This window comes from Temnothorax nylanderi, unplaced genomic scaffold (assembly GCF_030848795.1).
Source record: "Temnothorax nylanderi isolate EJ_2023f unplaced genomic scaffold, tnyl_v1.0 TNYL_tig0043_pilon, whole genome shotgun sequence".
Classification (NCBI taxonomy): Eukaryota; Metazoa; Arthropoda; class Insecta; order Hymenoptera; family Formicidae; genus Temnothorax; species Temnothorax nylanderi.
The window spans coordinates 1,288,215-1,310,796 of record NW_027249105.1 but is presented as its reverse complement, the minus strand read 5'-3'; the positions used below and the strand labels follow the sequence as shown (position 1 = coordinate 1,310,796).

General features: G+C 38.1%; 3 protein-coding genes and 1 long non-coding RNA gene across 5 annotated transcripts; 2 read left to right on the top strand and 2 right to left on the bottom strand.

The window, feature by feature from the left end:
- Positions 1-228: 228 nt before the first annotated feature.
- On the bottom strand, positions 229-2,259 carry LOC139771725 (uncharacterized). The gene is made up of 2 exons (XR_011717964.1): positions 2,142-2,259; positions 229-506 (listed from the first exon to the last, which is right to left on the bottom strand). It is a non-coding gene; the product is annotated as an uncharacterized lncRNA (long non-coding RNA).
- On the top strand, positions 2,189-18,421 carry LOC139771717 (uncharacterized). 2 transcript variants are annotated; one of them, XM_071704692.1, is made up of 16 exons: positions 2,189-2,949; positions 3,349-3,532; positions 3,652-3,886; positions 4,052-4,291; positions 4,650-4,816; positions 4,927-5,310; positions 7,407-7,668; positions 7,797-8,046; positions 8,132-8,438; positions 8,759-8,828; positions 8,957-9,244; positions 9,327-9,581; positions 9,678-9,980; positions 14,191-14,442; positions 14,621-14,854; positions 15,088-18,421. In XM_071704692.1, exons 2-16 carry the CDS (start codon positions 3,367-3,369, stop codon positions 17,615-17,617), a joined length of 5,943 nt encoding a protein of 1,980 aa, XP_071560793.1. In that variant the 5' UTR covers positions 2,189-2,949; positions 3,349-3,366; the 3' UTR covers positions 17,618-18,421. The 2 variants fall into 2 exon arrangements, with proteins under 2 accessions (XP_071560793.1, XP_071560794.1); XM_071704693.1 differs by lacking the exons at positions 2,189-2,949; positions 3,349-3,532; positions 3,652-3,886; ... (1 more) ...; positions 4,650-4,816; positions 4,927-5,310 and adding an exon at positions 7,033-7,329.
- LOC139771724 (centrosomal protein 20) lies at positions 17,826-19,826 on the bottom strand. Its single transcript, XM_071704706.1, has 3 exons — positions 19,633-19,826; positions 19,051-19,260; positions 17,826-18,907 (listed from the first exon to the last, which is right to left on the bottom strand). The coding sequence occupies exons 1-3, from the start codon at positions 19,658-19,660 to the stop codon at positions 18,771-18,773; spliced, it is 375 nt and encodes a 124-aa protein (XP_071560807.1). The 5' UTR covers positions 19,661-19,826; the 3' UTR covers positions 17,826-18,770.
- A 190-nt stretch (positions 19,827-20,016) lies between these two features.
- Positions 20,017-21,119, top strand: Rpii18 (RNA polymerase II subunit RpII18). The gene is made up of 3 exons (XM_071704705.1): positions 20,017-20,329; positions 20,600-20,752; positions 20,830-21,119. Exons 1-3 carry the CDS (start codon positions 20,301-20,303, stop codon positions 21,038-21,040), a joined length of 393 nt encoding a protein of 130 aa, XP_071560806.1. The 5' UTR covers positions 20,017-20,300; the 3' UTR covers positions 21,041-21,119.
- Positions 21,120-22,582: the final 1,463 nt, after the last annotated feature.

Below are 22,582 nucleotides of genomic sequence, written 5' to 3'. Positions count from 1 at the left end.
AAGAGTCGCAAGAAACATAATGGCTTTCATTTTTCATTGTGATAATTTCAGATATAAAGGTTGAGCCCCCTAGCTTGAAATGAAAGAGAAAAGAAACATCGTAGTCAGAAATAAATAAAGAAATTCAAGTAACAATTAATGATACTGAATTAAGTTAAGAGCAAAATGACAGATGTATAAATAGCATTCGAATACTGATACAAAATAGAGCGATTTATAACTATACAATTGTACATTTCATATAAAAGATTTAATAAATTTTGATTCTATACACTCACGCAACATAAAATACTATAACTATAAATAAAACAGCAAGAGATTAGAGTAAAATAATTAAAATATAAAAACATAATATATATTGCAAGTGACATTTTTTATATTGTTGTTTATACGAATGTGTAAAATGTGTCTCTCTTCTCACTCCACTGTGTCACTGCATTTCGATCCCTCGATCTCCTCAAGGTTTTTCTCTCTCATCTTATTCTCGTTCGTGACAAGCTACATTTCTTGGAAAATGAATAACCTCTTGAGTAATGCGATTACAAATAATAAATTCCTGAACAATATAATTTTGTAAGTGGAATATACATATATATACTATTCTATAATGCGGGATCTACAATGCGAGTCGTGGGTTTTGAGTCGTAGAAAATGGACCAATCAGTACAATCAAATTTGAGGAGAATAATCGACTGTGATTGGTCAATTTCTTGCGACTCACGACTCGCATTGTAGACTCCGCGGACCGGTCTACAATGGGTGTTATAAGTCGTAAGAATTGGCCAATCACAGTTCATTATTCTTCGACCGCAAGCAGAATAATGGACTGTGATTGGTCAATTTTTACGACTCACGACTTACAACACCCATTGTAGACCGGCCCTAAGTAATTTTTAGGAAATTACTAAACTGCTGCTTGCTGCTGCAGCATTTTACTGCCCATGAAAAGCCACCTTAATGCCCGTATCACACTAGCGATTGGCGATTGCGTCTGCGTTTGCGTCTACGTCTTTTGACCAATCAGAACGGAAATCGCGAATCGCAATCGCCAGCAGCTACTCTCTGATTGGTCAAGAGACGTAAACGCAAACGTTAGATGCAATCGCCAATCGCTAGTGTGATACGGGCATAACGTGTTAATAGCTTTTGACGCGGAAACTCTTGCCGCGCGCGCGCGCGCGCGGAGCAAGAAGCGACTCGATAGCCAATCATCGTGCCGCTTTTCCGTAAGAACCAGAAGTTTATTGGCTACTGCGTCGTTTTTTGCCCCGCGCGGCAAGAGTTTCCGCGTCCTGGGGGTCGATTTTGTATATTGGGACGAGGAGGTCGATTCTGTATTTTGAGACGAGGGGGCCTATTACGTATTTTTTCACGAGGTGAAAATGCGAAAAGTGAACAGATTTACTAGATTTCGACCAATGAAATCGTAGATACTCTAGTAAATTCTCTCACTTTTCGCATTTTCACCTCGTGAAAAGATACGTAATAGGCCCCGAGGTGAAAATTACAAAAGTGAACAGATTTACTAGATTTCGACAAATGAAATTGTAGATTCTCTAGTGAATTTCCTCACTTTTGTAATTTTTACCTCGTCCCAAGATACAGGGGATCGATCATGTATCTTTTCCCCTAGGACGGAAACGTGAAAAGTGAAAAGTTTATCTCTTTCTATTCAACACCAATAGAAAGAGATGGTTACATAAAACTTGTCACTTTTCACGTTTCCGCTCTAGGGAAAAAATATATGATCGCTACCCAGAATCGACCCCGAGGTGAAAATTACAAAAGTGAGGAAATTCACTAGAGTATTTACGATTTTATTTGTCGAAATCTAGTAAATTTGTTCACTTTTGTAAATTTCAGTATTTTTACCTCATTTCAAGATACACAATCGATCCCCTGTAGCGTCCTATGTGCAAAGCCATAAAGGTTATTCTACATAGAAGTCGTAGTCGTGAGTTGTAAGAAATTGACCAATCACATTCCTAGTTGAGGACAATATTCAATCTGTGATTGGTCAATTTCTTACAACTCACGACTACGACTTCTATGTAGAATAACCTTAATGCTTTGTATGTATGTCTATAGTACGCTTTTATTCAGACGAATCAGACGTTCTACACCCAGCTCAGCCAGCTCACCGTAAATTCGGTAGATTGCCGACATTGCCGTTGGTCGGCGAAGTCAGGCGAAGTGGTGCGGTGTGGTGCGGTGTGGTGCGGCGCGGTGCGGTGCGGTACGGAACGGATTACGGATTCTGGCGGAAACCGGAGACTGGAGACCGGAGATACAGAGATAGACATTGATATACATAGACATGGCTTGGTCGCTGGACTCGCTGGTGGAGCACGGCGCTCGTCGTTCTACACGCTAAACACGTTAAATCACCGCGCAATTTTCACGTTTCGTAGCCGCACGTTGTCGGACTGTCTCGGACTGTCGCGTCGGAGCAGTGCCGTTCACTGCCTCTTTAGCATTGCAAAACTCGCGCTCGGTACGCGTACGGTACGTTACACGAGGAGTACGCGCGTACTCCTTATTCCTTATCGCTCTTTATCTCGTTCGCACAGTATTATGATCCGCCGATAGTACGTCGCGAACATTGGCGCGAAGCGAACAGTGAGAACACTAGCAACAGTCTTCGTCAGTATCGTCACTGGTCCCATCACACATCACATCGTCAGTCTTCACCCTTCGTGGAGCAGTTGGGGGTTGGGGCACGTCGTCCGGTCGTCGTTCGTATTTGTAATTTAGCCTAGCAGCCTAGGCAGCCTAAGCACCGAAGCGAGGTTTGTCGCTTGTGCAACCGTGCGTTTTTACGTTTTTGCATTTTCTTCGTCTTGGACAGTCTTGAAACATAATCGCGGGACCGACCCTTTGCGCCATATGCCCTATGCGATCTCTCTGCGTTGCCTACCTGCGATCGTCGTCGGCCGTTCTCGCAAGGAGGTACGTTCATCCATATACATATGTATTTCATAATGCGGATTTCGAGTAAAGCGAAGCTTCTAGTTCTAGGTTCTAGGTTGAAAGATGCTTAGATGCTGGTTAATACGCGTGTAACGCACGTTGAGTTATTCCGTATTACTGTCATCGATGTTTCTTTCTCTCTCTCTCTCGTAAATACATATATATTCTTATTATACAAGCTTCTCCTTTTCACCCTTATTATATACAGGATTATACAAGAGAACGTATCAACACGGATCGTTAACGTTCTTCATATTAGAATTAGATAATCTAGATTCTATTTTTATCGTTGATGAGACTAAAATAAAATTTTTGCCTCGATGTCTACTAATTGTAAGTTGCCTGCCTCATTGACAATTTCTTGGTGTGCATTTTTAGGTTATTTAAGTAGCAACGATGTCCGTACACTACAAATTTAAATCTACTTTGGACTATGATACTGTGTCGTTTGACGGACTGCATATTTCGGTGGCAGATTTGAAAAAGGCCATATTTCATCAAAAACGTATCGGCAAAAATACAGACTTTGATCTGCAAATTACAAATGCGCAAACAAAGGAAGGCAAATATCTCACATTGTTATGAAATTCTTTTCTTCTTGCTTCTGTCCTACGAAACTATACTACTGAATACTGTTAATCATATAATTCATAATATTCAACAATTATATTTCCTCACCAGATTATACGGACGATAACGCGCTAATTGCAAAGAATACCAGTCTTATTGTCGCCAGAGTTCCATTAACGGTACAACAGAAACGTTCTTGGGATCGAAATGAAACTCCTCCGTTTAGTAATGTAAAGGATGAAACTAATTTAGGCAGAGCCGTAGATCTCACGAGATTAGATGGCTCAGAGGAGGATAAAATCCGTGCCATGATGACACAATCGACTCAAGACTACGATCCATCAAAGTATGCTATTTTCTATTGATTTTCTATTGATTGACACAGAAGAAATACTTTTACACACGAGCCAAACTACATGTGTATACATATATATGTATACATGTATATAAAATATAGATATAGAACCAAAGTAAGCAAGGTCTGATATATGTATATTTAACATTTTGTTAGTTATATGAAAATTCGTGGAGCCAATCAGACTGGGGATGTGCCTGCAAATTACCGTTGTTACAAATGCCACCAACCTGGACATTGGATAAAAAACTGTCCACTGGGCACGAATCAAGAGCCAATTGAAATTAAGAAAAGCACTGGTATTCCCAGAAGTTTTATGGTACCAGTTGAAGGACCTTTGGTGCCTGGTGCTATGATGACGCCTACAGGACACTATGCTGTTCCTGCTATTGATCAGTGAGTCTCAATTGTAATATGCATTACAAAATTTACATATGTACTATATTTGCTGTACTACATTTGCTGCAACAACGACATAACTCAAAAATTGTCATTTTTGAACTGAATTTTTGCAAAAGAAGAATGAAAATCGATACACTGAATGAAGAGCTAATATATAGCTAGATAATTTTGTTCCTCTACAATCGGTTACTGCACCAAAATCGCATTTAAAAGTAATATTAACAAATTTTAATGATTCAAAACATTCAAACTTATTTTTTGGAAAATTTTGTTTCCTGAGTTATGTCATTGTTGTAGCAAATGAACGATGTGATATATTAATAATTATTATTTTCTTTTCCCTTGTCTTTAGTCAAGCTTACAAGGAAGGTAAGAAGGAACGACCACCATTTTCGCAAGATCCAGAACCTGTGGTAGAGAAGCCCGAGATACCAGAGGATTTGCTATGCAATATCTGCAAAGATCTTTTAACGGATGCAGTGATGATTCCATGTTGCGGAAATTCCTTTTGTGACGAGTGTAAATCTTTATCATTCAATTATCAGTGATAAATTAACAATTAATTATTAATGTTTTTACATTAAGTCATTACATTTACATCTGTGTCTTTTTTTCTTTTTCTGTGATAGGTATTCGTACATTTTTGTTAGAATCCGAAGAACACGAATGTCCAGATTGTAATGAGAAAGATGTATCACCGGAAACACTTATACCAAATCGATTTCTACGTAATGCAGTAATGAATTTTAAGAATGAAACTGGTTACGCCAAAAGACAAACGTATCGGCCTCCCGCTCAAAATGCTGGACAAACCACTGTACCAATCGATCAGCCAAAAACTGAAACGCAGCAAGTTGCGGGTCACGTATCTTCTCAAGCTAAAACTGTACAGTCATCCGTTGCTCCTGACGCACCGTCGCAAGAACCTGTAGAACTGCAATCCACTGATCCTGAATCTGCTTCGCAACACTTTCCAACCAACATCTCTGGTTCGCAGCCACAGTCATCAACCAGTAAGTGTCTTTTGTTAACTGATGTTATCGTTTTAATGTACGTATAGAAACAATAAATAGATCCACGTAATACAGTAATAGAGGATTCCGCAACATATATCAGACAACGCAATGAAAATGGCTATATCTTATATAACCATAAAGTTTCATGTTTGGTAATTACAACATAGTCTTGATTAGCTTGAGATCAGTATGTGACAGCATGCGATTGTCATTTCTTGCTAAAAGTGTGGTATTTAGTTAATCATGTTACAGATTTTTATAATGATTCCGATAACGTTAGGCACGTTAAAGTTTATAAATATTTTAAAATTCATTAAAAGTCTACTCGTGCGGTTTACAATTGAACATCTATCTATAATATTTTGTGATATATTATTTCATAAGAGTATAACAATAAGAAAAATATATATGTGATAGTATGACTATACATGAAAATATTTTTACATGTAGCAAGACTTAAATTTTAAAGCAGATTTATTAATTTTGAACTTTAGTATTATTACTATTCGCGATAATATATTTAAGAGTTATTTTGTGCTCAAAATTTTATACGTATATATATTACAGAAATGTATTTATATGTATCGTCATACGTATGACTTTAAAGTACAAATGTAAAAGAGTTATATTATTAAGATATATACACATAGTATCTTTTGAAATCACAAGGAATTATTATACTAATATTAAGATAATTTAATTGGAGTTAATGTGTAAAGTATAAATATTATAATAATTTATCCACATAAACACAGAATATAATACATTATTAATTGAGTTATATTTATAGATGTTTATTCGTATAAATAACAATAAAAAATATTAATGTGTACGTATGTGTATGCGTGTGCGTGCGCGCGCTTTTTTAATCAATTTTAATCAAATATTTAATACTTAAAAAAAATTAAAATAATGCAAGCGTATTGATTAATGATATCTCTTTGATAAAATATGAAAACTCATACATGAATTGATCTATCTATCTATCTATCTGTCTCTCTTTCGTTTCATCGCTCGTATATGAAATATTTTGTGATACGTAGCATATATGTATAAGTTCTGTTTACACACACACACACACACACACACACACACACACACACACACACACACACACACACACAGGTATATAGGATGTTCAACGTAACGGTCCGCACGATTTTTGAGACGTTTCCGATAGTTTAAAAAAAAAGGTTGTAAGGTGAAAATTTATCTATTTCATGCAAGCTACAACGTTCAATAAAAAGAAATTGAAAAAAAAATGTTTTTTCATAAAAAGTCAATGTTACCTTGAATTTTTAAAATTGTACCATGTTTTTTTTCATAATATTGTAGGAGACTTTAAGACGAATTCAATGCTCTATCACAAATGTCATATTGATCGATATTTAATATCCAATTTGCAGCATTGTTTTGAATAGCAGTACTTATAAGCTCTGACTAGAAGTGTAAGCATAAACACTGAAAGTTGTCTGGGGACAATTTTCGCATTGTAAACATATAATATCAGTATTCTATGAGTGTTCTCCTGAAATTGATATAAATTATTGTTTCAATAAGCCTCTAAAAAATCGTGCGGACCATTACGTTGAACACTCTGTATATACAATGTACACACACGCGTGCACACACACGCACGCACGCGCGCGTACACACACACATACACACATATACATATATAAACATGCATAGTGCAATGTGTGATGTTGAATACTACCTCGCCGTATATTTCTCGTACGTAAACAGAAGGCAGGCGCCATTATATCCGAGTATGTAATCAATGCAGTTTTGACTTTTCTGATTCATATGGCGCATAATACGTGAAAAATAGCATCGTCGCGATGGAACGTGCTAAATAACGTGTTTAATTTCGCTACAATCATGTATTGTTGACGATGTATTTGAAGTTATGCCGGCCAGCTGACGATATTAAGCACATAACCTCAAATGCACTATGAAAAGGAGAGAGCGTGAGAGAGCCCTGTACGCGGCAATTCATGGATGGATTTCATGAATGTATAGCTAATCCGCTCTTTAGTAAGCTATTATCGCTAATTTTATTCGCCTACTCATACGTGATGTGCTTCTGACAGCTCTGCCTGAATCCACTTCAGAGTCACACTTGCAAAGTGACTCGGTAACAAAACTAACAACTGACGAGGAAACTGAGGTGCCTCCTCCTCCAGGAACAGAGCCGCTACTCCCGATCCCCGCCCTCGTGAGTTCGCCAGAGAGAGAACGCGAGCGAAGCGATCCCTCTAGCCGCGATAAGAAGGAACGAGATAATGAATATTCGGGAGACCGTCAATCGAGAGAACGTCGACGAAGTTTCAGCAGGGATGGACATCGTGACAGGTAAGTGGCAAGTCCTGCCTCTTCTTTCTTTTTCAGCAAACTTGCAACATCGCGAAATCTCTATCGCTATGTAAACAATATAGCCGAGTTAAATTGCATTCCACTGATTTTTTGCAATAATTTTGCAGAAGTGGAGAGCGTGGTCGTAGAATTGAAAATTTACGGCCGTTAAATCGCAACCGAAATCGATCCTTATCGCCCAGGCACTCCCAGCACGGCGACTATCCATCTTCGGGCGTGGTGTTACCTCACTTAATGAACCCACCTCCTTCCAAAAGCTATCAGGGACATTTAGCGGACGATGGACATTATCCGCCTACTATGCATTATGACAGTGGAATACATAGATCTAACGAAGACCGTGCGGGCACTCCAACGGTGTGTGAGAGCGAGAGTATTCTCTACATAAAGAATTTGTTACTTAAACATTTCTCCTCATTAATTCCTCGCTGCGATATTTCAGGTCGATGAACCGCATTTGCACGTCCCTTCATCCGGCAATCAACCACCGTTATTGCCTTTTCCACCGGGCGAAGAGCGTATTCCGCCGCCGAATTACAATCAGCCACCGCCAAATGTACCTCCGCATAATCCTCCACTTTTGCCGGATCCTTATATGAGTCATCGAATACCGATATATCCACATCAGCAGGGGTCGCATTACGGACCGCCGAGGTACGATAGACCTTATCAGCAGCAGGGATATCGACCGTCTCAGCCACCCCGAAATTATAGCGGGCCACCGAGACCAATGAGAGGATTGCATCACAGTAAGCAATTTGCGTTCAATTCGATAGTTCATTTACTTAAATACAAAAACGTGTTTGATTTCTGAAAGGACTTTCTATAAATTCTTTGTTGTAGAAGCAAACACTTTTATTTGATTTTGACACTTGTTCGTATTCTTTAAAGCATTACATATGATTCATTTGTATGTACTTTGATTTGTTGGTTAGTATCTCATTTTATTTGTATTTTGTCGTTCGGTGAGATATAGAAATCTGTTGGTATATTTTTCTTTTCTTTTCTTTTCCTTTCCTTTTTTTTTCTTCTTTTCCATTTTTAGCATCTCGTTTGTATTTTGTTTCAGTGGGGTATAGAAATTTGCAACCACCGCCACCTGGACTAGGTAGAAATATACACAATGGGAATCCACCTGGGTAAGCTAATTTTTCATGAATCCTTGATTAGTGAAAATCTTTAATTGTTCTTTGAAGAACAATTAATACGCGTACGCGTGCACTTATTGTTTCTATTTTATGCACCTATAATATACACTTTTCTGCAGAATTATTGACGATCCATTGGAAGCATTCGAACGAATGCTCAGAGAGAAGGATGAGAGAGATCGACGTTTAGGGAAGCACAGAAGAAGAAGCAGAACGCGATCTCGATCACGTAGTTACAGTCGATCTAGATCGCGCTCCTTTGGCCGCAGATCACCTTTTGCATCTCGCATCAGTCGATCTCGTAGTCCGCCGTCGAAGCGGAGATCAACGAGGTCACCGTTACCGCTCCGACCTCGTAGTCGCACCCCAAAACGTAGATCAAGAAGCGGCAGCTTCTCTATCAGCAGGTACTTGTGTAGTTTTAATGAAAACAACGCGATATTCGCTGTGTCGTTGTGTTCGATTCTTCAAGTTCATCTAACATTGCAGATCTAGATCGTATTCCCGCAGTCAGTCACCAAGACTGTCTCCGTCGAGAGATAGAGATAGGGAAAGAGACAGAGATCGGGAGAGGGACAGAGAAAGAGATCGCGACCGTGACCGCGACCGCGACCGCGACCGCGACCGCGATCGCGATCGTGATCGCGACCGCGACCGTGACCGCGATCGCGACAGAGACCGCGAGCGGGATCGAGATCGCGACTTATTGCCCAGATATCGATCGCCAGTCAGGTCACCTCCAAGGTATATCTCGCATAATATTCACCATCGTATAAAAAACACCCAAAATGCATTGTAAATACGTATTGAGGTACGATTGCGAATGGCTTAATCTTTCAGATTTCAAAGAGAAAGGGATCGCGAGAGAGACAGGCCGCGATCACGTGAGCCTCGAGATGGATACAACACTTATTACGGCGATTCGCCGGCTCATGATTATCCATTCCGTGATCGTGAGCGCGATTTACCGCCTAGGGAGAGACCACTGCCGAGATATCCTATAGGAAGAAATCAGCCGTCCCAACACAATATACCACCGTTGATGCCGCATCTAGTCACTGGAGGTCACCCACCACCACCACCGCTTATGTCATTGGGACCTTCGCCTACGGACAGGAAAGACTATTATGATTCCTACAACAGGTATTTTCGCCTCAATAGTATTTTCATTCATGTACACTACGCTATGCAGATGATCTATCGACATGTTTATGCCACTAGTTTATTTAAGCAAAATAGCTCCGAAACTACGGCTATTGAATTATACAAAAGCGATATGATATATCAATCGAATTGTCTTGTTAGCGAGAAATGCCGACGCACAGAAACGATCCTGAAAGTTATTTTGACAATCCATATATAAATTAAACACGCAGCTACATTGCATAAATTTGACAATAACCATCTCTATGTTCCATCCAATTTTACATTGATAGTGTATTGTTGCTAAATTAAGAGATTATTTCCTAAAATTTTCCTATGCATACAATATGATGAATTGAATTGAATTGAATTGAATTGATTTAAATCTTTTTCCGCGTCTTTCTTCTTTTGTGCATAAATTTTTCTTTAGCTACATTTATTTCTTTATAATTTCTTAAATTATTATTTATTTTTCTCTGAATGAAGATATTTTATTGTCCGTATATATAAAAAATAATTGAAGAAAAAAGTTATTGAATATTGTATATATAATAAAGCGCATAAAATATGTATGGATATGTGGAGCTTTTGCTTTATGTCAAATTTATGCAGCTCATATATTTTACTACAGCAACGTTTTAATTTTTACAAGAGTGATACGTTGGAAATTGTATGCTGTGAGATTATTATGTTTAATTAATTCGTATCTCGTGATATCTCGTGATTGTACAAATCGATATATTTTTCTTTATATACTTGTATGCTACTTGTGAATACTGAGAGAAAGACTGAGTTAAAAAAGATTGCGTTTTCAACACCGCATACTTAAGGACGTTCTCCGGCTCCAGTCGTGCTCAACTTGTATTCGTGCTTAAAAAGATGTTTATATACAAACTATTACGTATAATAACATCTAAAAAATAAGAAGTTAACTTCACGCGTGAGAACTCATGCGGCGTTGCCAAGTAACTGACGCCTCTTCTCTTCTGTCACTCTGAACCGAGCGAAAAATTCATCAAATCGCGTACTTTACACAAATATTTCTCGAAAACGAGTACCGCAAGGGTATTGACACTTAATTGCATATATTATTTCTATTTTTATGGAGCATCATATACTAATTTTTCAAAAACATTTAGAGAAAACTTTTTTCACAATTCATTATAATGTCTCTTTTACAATAGCTCGGAATAGGAATTACATGTTAAAAGTTGAAACTTTGAAACTCAGTATCTCGATTTTTAATACCGCAAGAGGTATTGAAATTTATACTATCGCATAAAGCACACCTAAATTAACGTATATTCACAGTTTCAAAAAAATCTAGAGAAAATCGATTTTCCGGAGAACGACCTTAAGATACTTTTATATCTCAAAAGTAAATTGTTACTTGATCAATTTATTTTTAGGACAATATTGATAGCATATTATATTTAGGACAGTAATGAGAGAAAATAAAGTATGCTAATGAGAGTGTGATTTATATGCACAGCGAAATTTTTCATCCATATAAATTTTTTTGTATTTTTTTATGTATTTACGTTTTGCTATAGGTCTATTTTTGACAGAGATTTTTTATGTCAAGTAATAATCTACAGGGTGTTTTAGAATTGCACGGCACTATTTTAGGGAAATATTTTCTAGGTCAAAATAAAAAAAAAGTTTATATAAACATATGTCCTAAACTTATTTATTAGTAAGATATTAAAGAGTAAAGATTATATGTTTAACAGTAAAACATTTAAAGTGTGTTTTCGAAGTGGCCGCCGTTTTGTTGAATTCTTCTTGCATGCCAATAGGTCTACAATAAACTAAAGACTTCATCCAACCGCTAACGGCGTTAGACTATTTTCTATTGGGGGTTGGATGAAGTCTTTTATTGTAGATCTATTGGCACGCAAGAAGAATTAAGAAACCGCATAGTGGAAGCTGCAGCAACTGCAACTGCAGGAATAATCCTGATGCTATAAGACGTACCAGAGAAACATGGATACATCGTGCAGATACTGCATTCAACAAAACGGCGGCCACTTCGAAAACTTTAAATGTTTTACTGTTAAACACAATCTTTAGTCTCTAATATCTTACTAATAAATAAGTTTAGGGCATATGTTTATATAAACTTTTTTGTTTATTTTGACCTAGAAAATATTTCCCTAAAATAGTGCAATTCTGAAACACCCTGTATATTAAGATTAATAATTTTTTAAAATATACATGCGCTATCGCCTATACGTACACCTACAACACACAACAAACACACACACACACACACACACACAAAATACATATACACAATACACATACATGTCAATATTTAACTATGCTCATGCGAATCGTATTTATATATTTACGAGATCTCATAATATTTAATTATTTATATATATTGTAATAACGTGCAAATAACAATATGTTTATATAGTTGTATTAAATATGTTATACATATATATGTATGTATATGTATGTATGTATGTATGTATGTATGTATGTACGTATATATTTTTGTATATGTTATATCTTATACGTTATATTTTATACGTACAACGTATTTAGAATGTATCTAAGTATAATGTAATATTTATTGATTTCGACTTCAATTGGCAAAATAAAGGCAACGTTTCAATTTATTTTGCCAATTGAAGTCGAAATCAATAAACTTTTCTTGTTTAATTATTGTTGGCGGAACAAACCATTTTATTTCTGATAATGTAATATTGTCACTATTGTAAATTTCTTTCTACATTACGTCATTTCATTAACTGCGATTCATTAAATTACGTGTGCATTTAATTATATACAATATTTGATAATTATTATACTAGAAATATCAAGTAAGAAATTAATATACTAGAAAGATCAAGTAAGATCTATTTCTAGTTTAATAACTTTACTACATAATTAAGTCTTGTTATAAAAAAAATTCTTAATTCAAATTTAATCTCGATACGCATATGTAATACAATGTATTATATAAGGATTATATATATACCATAGTAAGCGTACTTTATTTATCTACGAAATATCATTACAATATTATTAAATTATAGTTATATTATATAATTATAGTTGAATTATAGTTGTAAAATGCATATATGTATAATTTGCAGTGTTTTATACATGTGTATGTGTGCGTGCGTGCGTGCGTGCATGTGTGTGTGTGTGACGTGTGCGTGCGTATGAATGTGTGTGTGTGTGTGTGACGTGTGCGTGCGTATGAATGTGTGTGCGCGTGCGTGCGTGCGTGTGTGTGTGTGTGTGTGTGTGTGTGAATGTGTGTGCGCGTGCGTGCGTGCGTGTGTGTGTGTGTGTGTCACATGCATATTGTGAAATGTAATTAAAAAGTGCAAAAAGAGAAGAAAGAAGCAAAGAAGAGTATCGAGGACCATCGTGGAGAGAAGCTAGCCAGCTGATTGACACATCTGCATGGTTTGTGAATCAGGTGAATTCAGGGCCAAATCAACATTTGTAATGAAAAAAACTTGTTTCCATTTATCTTCAATGTCAAATTTGGAACACGTTACTGAAAATTTATCATATCATAATATAAACAAATCAAACGTAAATTGGAAAAGGCTATTCGACAAATCCGGCAATTTCTTAATTTACATATCTGTACTTATTTGAATATTCAGGTGATTGTAGTCATGAAAATACATATTTTTTATTATACCTCTCTCTTAAAGCAGTTCAAAGTTACAAATGTTGCTTTCTGTACTTCATAATTTTATAATTTTACAATTAATGATTTTAACAAAGTCTCGGCAATAGGTGATTGCGATTACGTCCTGTTTATTCTTTCAGCTTGTATGGAGGTTAAAAAGGTGCGCAACAGTCTTATAAAAAATTAACTCATTCCTGTCTCAATTATTTGAATTTTTATTAAATAGGTGTCTTCCATACACCGCAGGTGTAGCAAATAAACCTCGGGATTGGCAGAAGAATGGAAGAAAATTTAAGGGACAAATTATTCTCTTGGTTACTTTTTTCTCTACGAGTACTTTAACACGATTAATTTTCTCGATATAGCTAGAGATTGCATAAATTCGTTACTAACAACTATTCTACGCGTTCTTCGCGCGTTGTGTCATATTTTCTATAAAGACACATCATGTATTTAAGATAGAAAATGAAAAAAGAGAAAGCATAAGCATATCTAATGTTTAGCAGGATAACTAATATATCAAGTGCTGTACTGACTTTCTGTCAACAGATATTCCGGACCTCCGCCGCCGCAGCGTTTTAGCAGTCCTCTGAGGGATTCTTCGTCACATAAGCGATTTGACGACGTAGCACCGCCTGGTACTGAGGGCTATTACGATCTCTCGCCACCGGGTGTCGAACATACCGAGAGACCGTCGAGGGACGATCGTGAAAGGCAACGCTCCCTGAGGGATCAGGAAGATAGGGAGCATTCGTCGAAGGATCGCGATAACGACGAACGTGATAGATTGAGAGACGATAGGTAACGTTGTTAGACATTGTATCGAGTCTGAGATGACTACTCTTTAATAAGAAGAGCATTAATCTTCTCTCTAATTACTATACATTTCATTAAAATAAAAAAATATATAAAAATATAAAAAAAACTCGCAATCGCATTACAAAGGAATATATTTATGATGCATCTTGTGTTTCAAAAGGGGTCGCGAACGTGAGGATCGTATGCGTGAGAGGGACGACAGAGATCGCAGAATCGTAAACAGAGATCGCGAGGATCGCGACAGGCAGGTCCCGCCTAGAGAACATGAGGATAGGATACGAGAGAAAGACGAGCGCGACAGAAGAGAAAAGGATAAGGAACGAGACGATAGACACATTCGCGATCGTCGAGATGATGATAGGCATGTCGAGAAGAAAGATTATGACAAAGACCGGTACGTTCTACATAATCCAAGTTAAACAGTACCATTGTCAAATTAATTAAAATTATTCAGCTTCTATTGTCATGGATCAATATGGATGGATGTAAATTTTTACATGTTTGTTACTTAAAATATCATGCTTGGAAAAAGAACATGCATCCTTAAGTTAATTTGTAATTTTTTGCAAGTGTGTCATTGTAAATTTGTCTTCCTATTATCTTCCTATATAATATGTATTGTTACAGTTATAGAGATGATCGAGATCGCCATAGGCAGGACGACAAGAACCGGCTGCGAGAGAAGGAGAGACGCGAACGCGAATACGAGCCCGAGAAAGACAGAGATCGTCACGAACGATACGAGAGACGTTCGGTAGAGCGAAAAAAGAGCAGGAAGAGCTTAAGTCCATACTCGCAAAAGCCCAGGAGCGACCCTAAAGATTTGTCGCCAGAACGAAGTACGAAGAAGAAGGAAAAGGACCACGAGGAAAAGGTGGAGGAGAAGAAGAAAGAGAAGAAGATAAAGGAGAAGAAGAAGAAGAAGGATAATGATGAGAAGGAGAAGAAGAAGAAGAAGAAAAAGGACAAGAAATCGAATCAGAAAGAAGCAGCCAAGGACGATCCGACGATCAAGACGATGGAGACGGACGACCTGCTGGTCGAGAGTAAAACAAGTAATGATACTTTGTCTTCGCCGCTCAACAAGACCGACTCCGCGAAGGCGAGCAACGAGGAGGCTAACATACAGAATAGGATCGAATGTATCTCCAACCAAGTATCTATCGTGCCGATCAAAGAGGAATTCGAGGATAAGTCTCTGGCGATGAATCCGGAACCGCCGGAATTCAACGAACCCAGCCCTGGCAGTGGTCGGCTAGATCGTGCGGAATTCGGCACGAATCCACCGAATCCAAACTTTAAACCGATCCCGGAACTCAAGTCGGATATGAAACCGATCGACAGCCTGTACGGAGGATTGGACGACACGGAGATTAACACTGTGATCACGGAGAAGTATTCTCTACTCTCGGAACACTCGCAGACCGAGACTAAGGAAGCTGTCATCGTACTGGCGACGGAGAAATCACCAAAGAAGGATGAGTTTCTGGCACCACTACCCGAGTTGTCCAAGTGGGAAAGAGACGATACGATCGAAAAAGCCGAGGACGACGACGACGACGACGACGAAGCGAGCGGATCGCCGACGGAGAAGACACAGAGAGAGGACGAGCCGAAATCGATCAAGATGGTCACGTCGGAGGTGCTGAAGCGTGCGGAGAACGCTATATTCCAAAAGGCCATTAATGCGATCCGACCGATCGAGATCAAGAAGATCAGCGAAAGCAGAAAGATATTGTATCAGAATCCTGAGCCCAAGGTGCTGGAGACGGTGGAGCCCGCCAATCGAGAACCGCGAAAGAGCGTCAACGTGACGATCAACGTTGGTAGAAACGAGAGGAATGTCGAGATCACCGAACCGGCGAAGAAAGCCAAGCTCGATCGTACCAAGTTCAAACCCGTGCCAGAGACAGCCTACTCGCCGACCAGGCTGTCCGCCAAGGAGAGACTCGGTGAGAAGATTGAGGACGGCAAGGAGAGAAAGGTCAGTCCTATAAAGGGATTCATGGAGAGGCGTGACGGCAAGAACGAGAATCAGTCGAGAAGTCGATCGCCCAGGAGGGAAAAGAGGCTCTCCTCTCCGCTCTTGGAGTCGCGACGCGTAGAGTCCTCTTCGTTGGGTTTAACTACAACGAGCGGCGAACGAAAAGTTTTCTTGGAAGAGAGAAAACGGGACAAGGATAGAGGCGATCGGTCGAAGGAGAGGTCGGATTTCCGAGGCGACAGACACGGCAGCGAGTTGAAACCCGAGAGGGAGAGTAGAATCGATTGTAGAACGGACTTTCGTTCCAATAGAAACGACGTGAAAGGAGAACGCGTGGATAAGGATCGCGACAAAGAACGAGACCGCGAGCACAGAGGTAGGACACCCCCCTCGGCTAGCGCGTTTAAGAAAACGGAAATGTCAAAGGTCAGCTTGTTGAAATCGAAAGATGACGACGAAGAGAAGAAGCGTGACAAGAAATCGCGGGAGGAAAAGAAGAGAAAGAAGGAGCACCGCAGCAGGAGTAAATCCAAGGAGCATAAGAAGCGCAAAGAGAAGAAGCACAAGAAGGATAAGGATAAAAATCAGGAGAAGAAGCAAAAGCACAAGGAGGCCGCGATCTCGAAGGACAAGTCGGATGGTGGTAACGAGACCAAGATCAGTTACGAGAACGTTGAGCCGCCTCTAGCAGAGTCGTTGAAGAAACAAAGGAAGAATCCGAGACTGGTGTCTGATCGCAAGCGCAGTATACTCGACGAGGCGAGCTTCGAACCCGATTATTCAGCTTCGGACTCGGAATCGGATGGCGAGGAAGGTAATAAACCGTCACCTGCGAAGAAGCTGAAGCTTAACGAAACGGAATTGGACAAGGAGATGGAGATCAAGTCCCTGAAGAAACGATCAAAGTCCAGTAGCAGCGAGGACACGTCCAGCAGTTCCGACACAACGAGCTCCGACTCGGATAGCAGCGACGAGTCGCATAAGAAGAAAAGAAAGAAGCATAAGAAGCACAAGAAGAAGAAATCTGCCAAGAAGGATAGCAGTTCGGACTCGGACACTTACTCCGATTCGTCTGACAGCAGCAGCGATGAAGAAAAACATAAAAAGAAGTCGAAAAAATCAAAGAGCAGAAGCAAGCAGTCAAAGAAGAAGAAGAAATCCAAGCATAAATGACATCACTAGATGTCTTTGACGCTCGATCAAAGAGAACTTTACCTTTTACCTTTTACCTTAGAAAAGGGCAGAGGAAGGAAAAAAAGGCCAAAACTCTTTTTTTTTTTCTCTTAGAATATTATTAAATACCGCGGAAACCATTATTATTATTATTATTTTGTACTCGTTGCTACAATTCAGCGTGTGACAAAGTTTTTTTGAACAGATGTCCTTTAGTAATAGGGTATTTATTGAATGATTTATTGGTATACAAATAAGTAAACACTTTCAGCACACGAAACAAATTAACAGTTCGAAGAGAAGAATAAGAGAAAAAAGAAACAAATGTTGGGAACACGTACAATAGTTAAACTGTTCTAACGTGAGAGAAAGAAAAGAAGAACACTATGGCCTTTGCATAATTATCACGTTCCGACTTGATATGTTAAAGAACTATATACACACACGCGCGCGCGCGCGTATGTATGTATGTATGTGTAGATATACACATATATATGTGGGTGTGGGTGTGTATGTATATATGTAAGCTTATTATTACAATAAGCCATGTACATTGTAGCTGATGTAATTTTATGGCAATTTTGTCAAAAAGCGATAAGTCTTTGAAAAACTTGATAATTATATGATGAGTATAAGAGGACAATTTTATTTAAAGAGGATCTCTACTGTCTATCTATATACATATATATTTCCCTTTCCTTCTCTCTCCCTCCCTCTTTCACTTTCCACCATTATATTGTACTTTCGTAATCTAATGTCAATATGTAAGAAAAATCACAAAATAAAATGGAAAAAATCTTTTAACATATTCTTGTATCTCACCAAACACATAAACATTCAAAGAAATATCAACCTTGCATTCATTATGCGAAATTGTACATTGTGATACAGCTTTGTTGTTATATTAACAAAGAAGTTGCCGTGTATACCGATAAGAATACTGCTTTGTTTTTCATTATTTATTGTAATAAGTATAAACCATATAAGTTTGTGCTATATGTTTTCAAGTTTGTACATATATATATATATATATATAAAGATATAATTGTGAGAGATTTGTATGTGTGTAACATACGTAGGAAATAAATAAATAAATCGCATTTAAAAATCGCAATTAAATGTTGAATAGTACATGCTCGTGTAGATTTTATAATTAGGTATTTTTCAAGCTAGTAAATGTTTGTACGAGTCCACATAACAACGGTAGGTTTTTGCTCTTTTCATTGTCTTTTACCCCTAAGCCTTGCGCAAGAAGCTTACGATCCAAGCAATGTTTGGGAAGATCGCATTCTGGAAAAAAAAATCTTATTCAATCTCATTGCCTGATTGATTAAATGCATTTACGTAACGTTTGATGCGATACGCACAGTCTATCGTTAATACTAAATGTGACAATATACATGGTGTTGTGTATATTCCATAAAATAATATACCTGCACGAAATACAGTGGAACTGTATTTGTAACCCATCCAATCCAGATATTCTCTGACGAGTTCATTGAGGAAAACAATATCGTGAGAAGGCTTGACAGTTTTTGACTTGCTCTCTTTGCTAGAACAATCGAGCAATTTTATCACTTCTGTACGCATTTCTGCTTTTATCCGATCGAGATTTCCATCGGCCTTCAGCGATTCTCGTACAGCTACAAATTGAAAAGGCAAGCAAGGGTACGGATAAACGTCTTTCATATTTTACACATTATGCATGCAAAGAACACATTACTAACGTGGGAATCGTTAATCAGGTCACATTGTCATACAAATGGATAGGATGAGTAGTTGTACATTATATAGTATGAGAAAAAGGAGTAACGAGAAGAGACCAACAAAAATAAACATAAAACACACAAGCACGATTGTACAAATATCGCTCGAATATATGGCTTATATACATAGTTTCCAGTCGCGGTATAAAGTATAGAAATAATGATGCGTTACTTGTCAAATAATTCCGTAATTGTTGATTTCATACAATAATATTTATACATACAATATACATTAATGTGGTTATATACCATTTACTAAATCTTTTTCCGTCGCCATTTCACGCAAAGTTTCATTCAATATTTTTCGGAAATCCAAAATATAAAAGAATTACACGGAAAATGCGGTAAATTGAGCCGAGGAGCGAACGTACCGCATATCAGTTTAAAACTTTTGACAATTCTTGCCGAACCATGCGTCAGCGTCAGCGTCAGCGTCAGCCAGTATTAAGCCAGTGGCACACGGTGCATGTTTTCCTGCTCTGGATTGCTTGCAATCTAGTAAATTACTATAATTGCACCACTCAGCACTCAAGATTTCTAGTAATTTACTAGAGCGCAAGCAATCCAGCAGGAAAACATGCTCCGTGTGCCGCTGGCTTTGAGGGCTCCACTTCTCTGCTCTGACTGCTCTCTGCTTTGATCGTATAATCATATCGTATTCCAATTTTCATTTCGCAATTTCCAACGTGCTTTATGTTTGGTCGATTCGCTTACCGTTCGCCGTTCAAGCCTCGCTTAATTTGTAACAATTGTAACTGTGCGCGAGTAATTTTCTCTACCGGATAAAAACACTGATCCAAGTTAAAATCATTTCAATCAAAATCATTTTCATTATCAAACCCAACTAAATAACCATCAGAAACAAATTGTATATACACAAATTGTGTCCCACACATCTTCAACAAAATAAATAAATAATGGCCGATGAGGATTTCGATGGAGACGAGTGAGTAATCGAGAGTCTCTCTTATATTTGAGGTTTATTCATAGAATAGATTAATATATATTTCTACTTGTATCGAGTATTTCCGTAATATCGATTAAATATCTGGTCATGCTGTTCTCTAATTTATAGACGTTACTCTTTTTCGTAGGCGTGAAATAAAATAGATGGGAAAAAAGTTAATAGTTAAATACTATTGAAGTCAATACGATTAACGCAGGCATATTTGCCGTCTTCGGTTAATCTAACCTAACTGTCATAACTGTTTTATAGGGTCGCGGATGATTTCGATGATGTAGACGACGAGGACAACATTGAATTGGAGCCTCAGGAAGATGAAGGTGAAAACATCGAATTGTTGAACGCCAACGAAGCTACCGGCGGTGTCCAAAGATCAAAGAGGATAACGACTAGATATATGACCAAGTATGTAGTGTGTAGTATCAGAAGTACGAGGTACGAGTAGCTTCCCCTATATATATATCGTATAATTTACATTTTAGGTACGAGAGGGCAAGAGTTCTTGGCACAAGAGCATTACAGATAGCAATGTGTGCTCCCGTGATGGTAGAGTTAGAAGGCGAGACAGACCCGTTGCAAATTGCTATGAAGGAATTGAAGCAACGAAAAATTCCTATAATTATACGCCGCTACCTGCCTGATAACAGTTACGAGGATTGGGGCATTGACGAGCTAATTATAATTGATCATTAATCTCGATTCATAATTTTCTTAATATAATTATATTTATTATCTATACAGAATAAATAGTGTTCCGCGTGGCAAAATCTCATTCTATCTCACTTACTACGTTTACGCGAGCGTTACTTCTGTAGTAACTTACGATAATTCCTTCGCGTAAACAGGATTTTGTAGTAACTTACGATAATTTACTCCGCGTAAACGAGTAAATTATCGTAAGTTACTACAGAAGTAACGCTCGCGTAAACGTAGTAACTGTCTTCTAGATTATGCTATAGAGGTAAAGAATCATTAGGTTCCTTATTTTCCCCTTATAGACTACTTGAAATGGCATTTTCTACTTGGTATCTTACAGTTATGTTTTTGTTCTATAATTGCGCGCTACAACACATAGAACATATTTAATTTGTTCAGTAAATTTGCATAGCTTAACGTTGCGTTAATTTTTACTTTAAAGGCCATTGCACGTAACAAACTTTTAGTCATAATCGTAAGGCCGTAAGAAAATAGACCAATCACACTCGATTATTTTTCGAGCTCAAGGAGAATAATCGAGTGTGATTGGTCTATTTTCTTACGGCCTTACGATTACAACTAAGGGTTGGTTTATTAATAGCCGTAATCGTTGATTTAATCCGTAATCTTTAAGAAATTGACCAATCACAGTCGAATGTGAGAAGAATAATCGACTGCGAATGGTCAATTTCTTAAAGATTACGGCTTAAATCAACGGTTACGGCTATTATAAACCAACCCTAAGGCTGCATCCCCATGGAGAGAGAAATAGCGGAACGGAACTAAAACGGAATCGCACTCTGATTGGCTAATCTCCAGGTGAGGGCTCTCAAGATTCGATATTAGCCAATCAAAGGAATTCCGTTTTAATTGTGTTCCGCTATTTCTTTCTCCATAGAAATGCACTCTAAAACATTGCATGTTGGCATCGAAGTTTGAAGTGGCCCTAACCTAACTGCTGCTCGGCTCGGCGTGCTCGGCTCGGTGAAATACTGGCTCCAGGTTGCTCCAGAGTCCCAGACTCGGTCAGCTCGGTGCTCGATTGCTGTTGTTCGTGTTGGTTGCTGTTGGTCACGATTTAAGAATAATTTGACGGCATTAACGCAAGTATATTTGACCGCGGTACTAAAGACGTTAAGATAGTCAAAATGGTTTTAAGTCCGACCACAAAACAGAGAATAGCCATCGTCCTGAACGTGAGCAAATTCGTATTTCAATGGGGATTTATTCCTTCTGTCCTCTTTTTAGGTAAAATCTTAAATCTTGCGAAGTCATTTTGCTCGCACAATAAAATACTGAAAATTAAATATTTCATTTTAGGCTTCAGCAAGGGCGCAGACCCAGGCATGCCTGAATTAACCCTTATGAAGTAAGCGATCATAAGAGAACTTTGCTATACGAAAGCGTTTCTCTTCAAAACGATTGATTTTCTAACATTTGTTTTTTTTTCTTTTACAGCTTATTATGGCAGTAAGTCCTACTTCCCTAACCCCATCAGACACGTTCGTTCTGAAAGAAATCATGGGTATCATTGACGTT